The 9,854-nt window shown below is 49.2% G+C and overlaps 2 protein-coding genes across 2 annotated transcripts in view; one reads left to right on the top strand and one right to left on the bottom strand.

The window, feature by feature from the left end:
- Positions 1–287: 287 nt before the first annotated feature.
- ELP5 (elongator acetyltransferase complex subunit 5) lies at positions 288–9,146 on the bottom strand. The gene is given in 11 exon segments (XM_042473563.1): positions 288–874; positions 1,639–1,739; positions 3,965–4,036; positions 4,039–4,074; positions 4,730–4,752; positions 4,755–4,860; positions 4,862–4,920; positions 6,573–6,799; positions 7,028–7,108; positions 7,615–7,675; positions 8,629–9,146. Coding segments are annotated over 11 exon segments (1,065 nt in total). The 5' UTR covers positions 8,819–9,146; the 3' UTR covers positions 288–765.
- Positions 9,147–9,253: 107 nt separating this feature from the next.
- NEURL4 (neuralized E3 ubiquitin protein ligase 4) overlaps positions 9,254–9,854 on the top strand; it is a 38,506-nt gene continuing 37,905 nt past the window's right edge. Inside the window, exon 1 of the mRNA XM_042473560.1 lies at positions 9,254–9,665. Coding sequence (XP_042329494.1) covers positions 9,378–9,665 — 288 coding nt within the window. The 5' untranslated portion in view covers positions 9,254–9,377. The remainder of the gene's footprint in view (positions 9,666–9,854) is intronic.

Here is a 9,854-nt window from a genome sequence, read left to right as displayed (position 1 = left end):
CAACATACTCCAACTCCCAGAATTCCATAGCCTTGAAGCAGGCTCCGCTCTGGGGCCCCCAACATACTCCAACTCCCAGAATTCCATAGCCTTGAAGCAGGCTCCGCTCTGGGCCCCCCAACATACTCCAACTCCCAGAATTCCATAGCCTTGAAGCAGGCTCCGCTCTGGGCCCCACAACATACTCCAACTCCCAAGGCTATGGAATTCTGGGAGCTGGAGCTTGTTGTGGGGCCCTGAGCAGAACATGCCTATTTTTTCTGCATGTAAAAAAAAAGTAGTAGTAGTGCTGGTTTCTGAACTGTAGAGTTGTTTATTTGTTTTGCTTCAAAACCATACTTTCCTCAAATAACTCCGTATGCTAAACCTCCCCTCTCCTTCACCCCACCAGTTGTAACTTACCCTTAATGGGTAAAGCATGTGTAAAACCAACTTTATATGAGTTGAATTATGGATCTCCCTCGAGAGAGCACAAATTACCTCTAATAAGCAACAGCAGCTCAGGTCTTGGTCTTTCTCTGGGCAGCATTCATTTCAATCTGACTCTGTGGCTCTGTTTCCAGCCAATCTAGCATCTCTCCTCAGAGAAGGTCCACCCAAAGCAAAGGCGCTGCTGGGAGTTGCCAACAAAGGCCATCAAGATAGAAACCTTGGAGGAAGGCAATGGAAAGGGCCTAGTTCTGTCCTTTATGCAGAATCTTGTCTGCAAGACCAACCCGGATGGGCCTTCCATGGCTGACAGTTTCATTTCCCAGTTTGTGTGTTTCATATATCCAAGTCATCGTCTGGATCCTCATCGTCTATGTCATCCGCTGCGTCAGGCTCATAGTAGATCTTGCCCTGGCTGGTTGGCACCTGTAGCAGAGATGATTTCCTGGAAGGTGAGTGGAAAAGGAGGTTAGAGGCACTGCGGTGTACTATTTGGAGGCTCAGACACAAACAGAGAATTGAAAAGGTTTAAAAGAATGCAAACCACAAACATAAAAATCTAAAGGGAGTTATAAAAAGATTGTGTGCCCCACTGTGCATAGAGCCACTGTACTGTCTATTCTCCTTTATGGGTTGAAACATGGGTCACCTATCACCAACACCTACAACTCCTCGAACGCTTTCATCAGCGCTGTTTACGCACAATTCTAAATATACACTGGATTGACTATGTGACAAATGGATCACCAGCATTGAGGCCATGCTATTGAGGACGCAGCTGTGCTGGGCAAGACACGTTTCTAGGATGAAGGACCATTGCCTCCCAAAAATAGTATTCTACGGTGAACTCACCACGGTTCAGCGTAAGAGGGGCGCTCCAAAGAAGAGATACAAGGACTACCTGAAATAACATCCCTGGCTAGTATTTTGATGGGAGACTGCCAACAAATATCAGATGCCATAGGCTATGTTTCAAAGGAAGAAATTGTCAAAACCACCTCTGAGTCTTCCTTGCCTAAAAAAACTCTAGGGTACTTGTGGATACCATAAGTTGACAGATGACTTGACAGCATACACACATAGGCTCATAAAGCATTTTTTTTAATGCAAACAAATAAGTAAATAACTATCCAGCATGACAATAAAAAAAAGTGTAAGAATCCAGGAAGAGTGTGGGGGAAGGAAGATGAATTGATCAGCCATACTTACTTCTCCTCACTGAACTGATATGGGAGAGGCACTGATTCTTTTGCCCGGCGCTCAGCTGCAGAGAGGCGCAGGTTAAAGGTTAAGTTGGCTGTCGGGTCAGCCTAAGAGGATCCAAACATAGCAGAAAAGCAGTCATCAAAATCAGTTGGGAAGTCAAGTAGAGAGAGAGAAGAGTGCTATAACCACAGTAAACCAGACAAAATCTTACATAAGAAACTTGAGAAGAACAACCATGTTGGATCAGCTCAAAGACCTACAGCTACTTCAGCATTGTGTTTCCGCAATGGCTGATCTAGCACCCTTTCACACTACACGAATATACAGTGCGCCAGCGTCATACTCGGGCGCGCCTTACGCAGCTTGAGCATACGCGCTCGAGCCGCGGGGCGCACACAGGGCGGAAGGGGCAGCGTGTCCCATTCAATTGAATGGGCGCGCGCGCCCGTTGCGCCGCCGTGCACGAGCCCCATTGTTTATAATGGGGCTTGAGCATAGGCGGAATTCGCCTTACGCGGCGGGATCCGGAACGGATCCCCGTGTAAGGCGAGGGCCCACTGTATAGTACTATAATTCTACTTCAGCTGTCATGGCTGCATCTTGTGGAATTCTAGGATTTGTAGTTTGAAGAGACACTAGCGCTGTCTCACTGAGCATTCTAAATGCCTCTATTTAAACTGTGATCCTAAGAGGCCATAGGATGGGAGCCTGGCAGTGAAAGTGTAGTCACAGAACTAGACTTGTGGAGTGTGAAAGGGCCCCTGATAAACCCAGGAAGCCTACAGGCAAGATTGGAGCAAAAGAACATGGCCTTCTCATTTGGTCCCATATTCTCCATATTCAGAGGCTACTGGTCATTATCCTCACATCCTCTCTGCCAGCCCAGTCCATCTCCAAAAGAAAGCCCTGGGAGGAAGAGACTGGCTGGCCAGCTGGACAATCTCCAGTGTGAGTGGCTTGGCAGGTTTCTGGCAGCTTAGCAAGACTGGGTGGGTCTCCATGAGGAGGTGAGTTGGGATCACACTGCCCTAGAGTACTCTGAGAAATGTAGGGGTGAGGAGGAAGAAAAGGGGATGGACATAGATATGCCCCCCCCCATAAACAAAAGGTGTGTGTCAGTTTTGGGGTCAACCATGTATGTGTTTAATGTATTTCAGGTTGGTATATGGTCTTCTAATCTATTTTAGAAAATTTAATGTTTGAACTTCATACATTGTTCCTTAAATCTTACATTTATTGTCTTTTTACATGCTTTGTTATTGTTTTAAATTTGTATTGTTTCAAATATATTGTCTGCCTCCTTGAGTCCCATTATCAGAAGAAAGACGTAATATAAATGAAGGAAATGTTGTTGTTGTTGTTGTTGTCTAGGGTCTCAAATCCCGCACCAAAGGTTTGCAAGTAGGTGATGGGTGGGTTATCTTGCAAGTAGGTGATGGGGCTTACAGGCCCGTACCTGGCTATTATAGGCCCAGGAGAGGCCCTTTAAAAAGCAACAGGAAATGACCAAGCCACTGACCATGGGGAGAAGTTGCTCTCTATGCTCCCTGGAGGTCTCAGGAACACTCTTAGGGAGGTTGCCTAAGGCCCATGGGCTGCACTTTCATCATCCTGGTTTACTCCCCTTTTGAAGCCAAATACACTAGGAAAGCCCACCAGATGTACATGAGCACCCTTCTCCTCCAGCAGTTATTCCTCCAGATAACAGTTGGGAAAGGTGAAATGACAAAGATGTTTCCCACCATGTGCTGAGGAAAGCATTTAATCTGAGGGGAAAGCAGCTAGTATCCTTCCAGTATCTCAGATATTATGAAGTTCAACTACTGAAGAACTGAAATCCAGCAGAGTGCTCCTCTTTTTGCCAGGGACCGGAAATCTGCTTTAGTTTTAGAATGGACTTTTCAGTAGCTGTCCAAGGTCCTGAACTGTTTTGGGATTACTGCTTCTAACATTTGGGCAGTAACCCCAAAACAGGGGTTTCAGACACACCACAACACCAGGCACCATTGCCAGCAACCCACAAGACCCCTATGTTGTTTTCTCATAAAGCACCCTCTGCCCACCGGCCTCCATCCTGGAGTCAAGCCACCTACATTTCCTCATTATTCAGACTCAGCCAACACAACTTCCCTGGCTCAGATCATCTACAGGTCCACATAAGTTGGGAGCAGAACTTGGATTTTAAAAAAAAACCTTTGGGGATATGATGGCCCACGTTTTCAGCCAGCAAGGCCAGGTGCCAAGCTATCTGGCAGTTCTAATCCAAAATAAAAAACTCCCCCTAAGCTCTGGGGGGGTGTATCCCATTAGAGAAGGGAGGGCATATAACCGTAGAAGAGACTTTTATCCTCTCCAGATCTTCTCCAGAAATGCCAGCTGGGGATGGCTCATCAAGGTGTTGTTCAGGGCAAAGCCTGAGAGGACTGTGAAGTATTCTTTCTGGAGAGGAAAGAGAAGACACAGGATTCAGGGGGCAGATAGCCAGATATATCTTTATTTGGGCTTCCTTTTTCAAATGGATTCAAATGAAAAGAAAAAGATTCCATCTAAACATTAGGCAGTGTCTCCACGTGGCTGAAGTTCATCCACAGTTGCATTGGCCACTTGCTGATCAGATTTGGGGATGGGGAGTGGCAGGGGGAGAAAGAGGCCTTTCCTTATCTAGCTACTCTGTATCCAGTTCCACTGACTCTATAGTGGGAGTTATGGCGCAAGGGAGCTCTATCCATCCCCCTGAATTACGCATCTCAGAATTCTAAGCACCTTACCAAAACTAGAGATCCCGGGACTATTGTCATGACAGTTAAAGTAGGATCAAAACGCTATAAATATTTAGAGTAGGCGAGCCATACATTGTCTGCCCCCTGGGGCTATTTAGCAGAGAATTCTAAGTACTTTTCAAAGATACCAGGATGCAACAGATGAACTCATAGTAGTTAAAGAGATATGAAATTGCTATAACGGGTAATGCAGATCACATAATTGTGACAGGTTCTTCTGCTCAAGGAGCAGTGGAATTCCTCTGTAGACCAAGAAGAAGGTACTTACACAATACGTACTCATGTACTCAGATACACCACCTGCCAGTTCTCACCTTCTGGGTCACTTTGTTCCTCTCTTCCTGTGAAATGTCACAGCAACTCGGGGACACCGTCTTCTGCAGGAGGGACTTGAGTGTTGCTTCAGTGTCACCACAACACGGGCCAAGGCATGCAGGGTTTTCAAGCTGTCCGGGCTGATGTAAGTCCCCATGAAGAAGGGCCACAAGTGTGCGGATCTTCAAACCTGCAGGGTGAACAGTTACAATCCTGAGTTTTGCTGCTCCCAGCTTGTCATCAAACCAAACATATTGGAAGGCCTGGAAGAATTGTAACCAAGCTCGGACAGACTCAAGATATGAGAAGTCAAAGGCATCTAGAGCTGGGAAAAAGTAATTTTGGACCGTACACTAGTTGGAGGATCTGGGCACATGTTTTGAGAGTTCATGCCAATTGGAAACAGAGTTGGCAGGGGAGATGATCCTTTTTTTGGACTGTGACTTCCAGAATGCCCCAGCCAGCATGACTATTGGCTAAAGAGGAAGAGGGAAGGCTTGAATGCTTCCCTTTTTGTTTGGAAGCTTTCAGAGCCCCTGTCTCTTCCTCTTTAGCCAATAGTCATGCTGGCTGGGGCATTCTGGAAGTCAGAAAAAAAAAAAAAAAAACAGTCCAAAAAAGGATCATCTCCCCTGCCAACTCTATTTCCAATTGGCATGAACTCTCCAGAACATTTGATACATAGAGAAGAAGAAAGAGAACTTTCCTAGTTACAAAAGAACTCAATATCCTAGAATCCTAGAGATGGAAGAGATGCCAAGGGCCATCCAATCTCACCTCATTCTGCCATGGAGGAATACACCATCACAGCACTTCCAACAGATGGCCATTCAGCCTCTGCTTAAAAACCTCTAAATAAAGAAACTCTACTACCCTCAAAAGGAGCAGTGTCTTCCACTGTCAAACAGCAATTACTCTCAGAAACTTCGTCCTAATGTTGAGGTGGAATCTCTTTTCTGGTATCTTGAATCCATTGCTCCATATCCTATTCTCTGGAGCAGCAAAAAACAAGCTTGTTCCATCCTCAACATGACACCTTTTCAGATACTTATTGTGTCTCCTCTTACCCTTCTCTTCTCTACATTAAACATACCCAGCTCCCTAAGCTGTCCCTCATAGGATATGATATCTTGAAACAAAGCCTTTATCAACCCTGGAAATGTCTCAGCAGACATTTTGGACAATAACTCCCAGAATCCCTGACTTCTAGCTGGAATAATTGGAGGTGTGGTCTAAAAGCATCTACAAAGAGAAAGTGGAGGAAAGGCAGTTTTTACCACAGATGGGGGAGAATGACCCTGGGACCTTCCATGTCAAATCCCTGTGCTGCACCACTCAGCCCTTGACAATCCATCAGTTTACCTATCAAAATATTCATGCTCTACCCTATATCTTAGGATGTGGAGCTTTTGAGGCCCAATTAATTTCATTCAACTTCACACATGTGTTGTTGATGTTGTCACGTGCCTTCAAGCCAGCTTCAACTTATGCCAACCCTCTCCTAAGGCTTTATCAGCAAGGTTTGTGCAGAGGAGGTTTGCCATTTCCTTCCTCTGAGGAACATAGCAGACTAGGTTTGTGTGGCTGAGTGGGGATTCGAACCCTGGTCTCCCAGAATCCTAGTCCAACACTCAAACCAGAAGCCTAGAACTCATGAAAATGAACTTTTCCAAGCTCTGGGAAGAGTCAGGGACTGATGAAACACACCGGTTTACAAGCCCCCTCCCCACCAATATTGGCTGAGGTGTTCTGGGAGATAAAGTCCAGAAAAGTTTTCTTTAAAGCTTTAGGAAGAAAGAGCCTGTGGCCAAAGAGACTCTTGGCTTTACATCTCTCACTCACCAGCAGTATTTGCTTTCTTGGGCAGCTGGGCCAGAACCTGGCAGATGCTGGGAAATGGCAGGCGGAGAAGCAGCCAGCTGAGCGAATCCAGTACCACCGTGGCAGGTCCCTGCGCCGTCTGAGCCAGGCGCACTGCCAACTGCGGTGCCAAGAATTCTTCCGCAGTTAAGCCGCTTCCTATTCCAGACCAGCCAAGGGGATCCCGGAATCCATCATGGACTGATATCCTTGGGAGAAAGTTGGTTATTATCAACAAGAATCAATAGTGACCTACTGAGAAAATGTGTCCCAAAAGAGGCATCTGATTCATAGTTTAACAAGTTAACATTTTATAGACTGTTAACTTACATAATCCCTTGGCAATATGCATCCAGTTCAGAGAAGCCATTTGGCAAAGAGCCTGAAACTATCCTAAGCAATGGGAAAAGAGAGGGGACCTTCACTCACTTACTCACCAGGAGGCTACCTCAGCAGTGAATCCAGCCTTGAATTCTTCCTCTGGGACATCGAAGCTAAGCACGTGAACATATTCCCCCCTAAAATGAATTAAGCACAAGTCGAAGAAAGACACTGCCCATTCCAAAATCAAAAGAAAACAGAGAGGAAGGAGGCCTTCTCCTCTGTCCCACCATCCTCTCTGGGACATCTGCCAGGAGTGTGACACAGGGCCTTCTCAGTGGCTGCTTCCAGCACTCGGACTCCTTTGTTAGAGAGACAAACTAGCCCCCCAAATACAATGGCCTCCAATATACCCCTTCCCATCTTCAGGGATTCGATTCCACCACTCCACCCAACCTTGCAGATGGCAAAAAATGTGCCTTTCCAAACTGCAGGACTGCATAGGATGCATCCATATGGGGCAATGGACATGGAATAGTCGTTCTATAGTCATCTAATGTGAAAGGCCCCCAGTATGATGCAGAGGATTTTCCCTACAGATCTATGGGAAGAGTGTTGGCGATGGGGCCTGGAGCTGATGGATCTGCCTTTGGGTGGAAGGGTTGATGCCGGGTCAGTAGTTTGGGAATCACTGACCACCCACCTGTGCGCTGAGGCTGCCACGAAGCTCTTGAGCAAGGTTCGGCCTTCGCAGCTGACTGAGTCTGCCAACGGAGAGAGGCAAGGAGGTCAGAAAGCTAAAGGGATCCCCCAATTTCTTCAGTGCTTCCCACAGTTCTCTCCTGGGTCTCCCCCCACTTCAAAGCCCCCAACGCTAACTCAGTTCACAGATTCCTTCATTCAGCTGCCTGCAGTAACTGGAAGGAAAGCGAGACAAGACACCCAGAACTAGTTCCTATCTCTGTTACTCCACCTAAAGCCTCCCATTCACACTTACAGAGTCCCTCATCCACCTTCCGGCAGGATCTGCAAGGAAACCGTTGCAAGTTCTCAACAGCTAGGAAATGCCCCCCCCCGCCTTGGACTGCAACTTATTTACTTGTTTATTGGGGGTATTTATCTCCCCCCCCCCGGCCTTCAGCCCCAAAGGCTCCCAGAGTGGCTCAGGGTCATTAGGCTTTAATTAGACCGTTCCCTGCCCTTAGAATCTAAAAAGCCATGACACAAAAGGAGAAGGGAAGCTCCTCTGCTGCTCCCCCTAAAACCTCCTTCCAGCCTCTCAGGTCCAAAACGCACTGCAGAAATAACCCAGTTTGAGACCCCTTTACCTGCCCTGGCTCAATGCTGGGGAATTCTGGGAAGTGTAGCTTTGTGAGACATTGAGCCTTCTCTGTCAGAGAGCTCTGGGGCCACAATGAACCACCCTTTGCAGCATTCCCTCGCCCTGAACCGGGGCAGTTAAAGCGATCTCAAACGGGGTTGTTTCTGCAGTGTGTTTGGATGGGAAGTCCCTTCTTTCGGACTACAACGCCTAAAGCCCCTTCCAGCCTCTCACCGATTCCCTCACCGCCTTCCCGAGGAACCTGGAGGTAAACTGTGTCAACAAGGCATATCCAGTGCTAGCTAGGAAACACCCCCTTTTTGGACTACAACTCCCAGAACTCCCCTCTCCCCCATGCGCCCCTCTTTCCTCCCCTCTTTCCCGGCACAGACCCACCTTGGACGAGGACAAGCCCCTCTGCCCCTCCAGCCACCAGCTCCCCCAACATGAAGATCCCTCCTTCCTGGGCCCTGAGCCGGCCCTCCCTCCCTCCCTCCCTGTCCGCCAGCAAGGCATGCGCCCTCTTCTCTGCGCTCCGCTGCACGGACCTCCCTCCCTCCCTCCCTCCCGCGGCGGGCGCCGCCATCTTCCGGAGCAGGAGAGCCGGGTTTCCCTTCTTTCTTTCCTTCGCTTCGTCTCAAAGGGGCTACAAGAGCTCTCTTTTACGAGCTGTTTTTACTCATATTGTAAGCCGCCTCGATCCATCCAAATAAAATTATTATTATTATTATTATTATTATGTGAACCGTCTCTTTAATTTCAGAGCTTTTAAAGGCCACGATTTCCCCCTTTGTCCCAAAGAACAGACGTTTCTCTGCAGAGAAGAAACAGGGACGTTGTTATTATTATTATTAGTAGTATTATCATTATGAACTCTCTCTAATTTCAGAGCTTTTTGATTTCACGACATTTTCCGCCGCCGTAAAGCACTCCTGGACGCGGAGCAGTTCTTCCCTGTCGTAAAGCGCGAAGCCCTGAGGCTGCCGGCCGGCGTCTCTTGCGTGCGTGCCTACGTCGTGCGCGTGCGTGTTCGCTGCTGCCGTCAAGCAGGGCGCCCGCATGCCCCTCCGCCGTCAAGCGCGGCCGAGTGTCGCGCGCGGGTGCTGTGCGCCCGGGGGCCGCGGCGGCGGGCGGGCGACGGAGGGATGCTGGGCGGCGGCGGCGGCGGAGGAGGAGGAGGAGGAGGGCAGGCTCCGGCTCCCGCTGCGGCTCCCCCGCCGCCGTCGGTCCCGGGCCCGGCGCCTCCCCCGCCGTCCTCGCCTTCGCCCTCGCTGCTGCTGCTGCACCCGCGGACGGGGCGCCTGGTGACGGTGACGCGGGGCGGCAGGACGGCGTCACGGTCGCAGCCGGGGCAGGAGTTCAACCACGGGCTGGTCCTCAGCAGGGAGCCCCTCGGCCCCGGAGCCCTCTTCACCGTCCGCATCGACAGGAAGGTCAGGCAGAGAGAGGCCCAAGACTCTTTCATGGGGCCAGGGAGGGACTCCCCGCCGGGCAGAAGGGGCTGCAGGGAAGGCTGCTGCCTGGGCCGCGAGGCGAGAGCTGGGCGGAAGTGGGCAAGGGGCAGCCAGGGCCGTGCTGTATCCCAGTTGGCCATTTGCCTCCAACTCCATCACCACCTCATC

This window comes from Sceloporus undulatus, chromosome 6 (genome assembly GCF_019175285.1).
Source record: "Sceloporus undulatus isolate JIND9_A2432 ecotype Alabama chromosome 6, SceUnd_v1.1, whole genome shotgun sequence".
In the NCBI taxonomy this organism is placed as follows: domain Eukaryota; kingdom Metazoa; phylum Chordata; class Lepidosauria; order Squamata; family Phrynosomatidae; genus Sceloporus; species Sceloporus undulatus.
The sequence above is the reverse complement of the archived record's forward strand: the minus strand, read 5'-3'. Positions and strand labels throughout refer to the sequence as shown.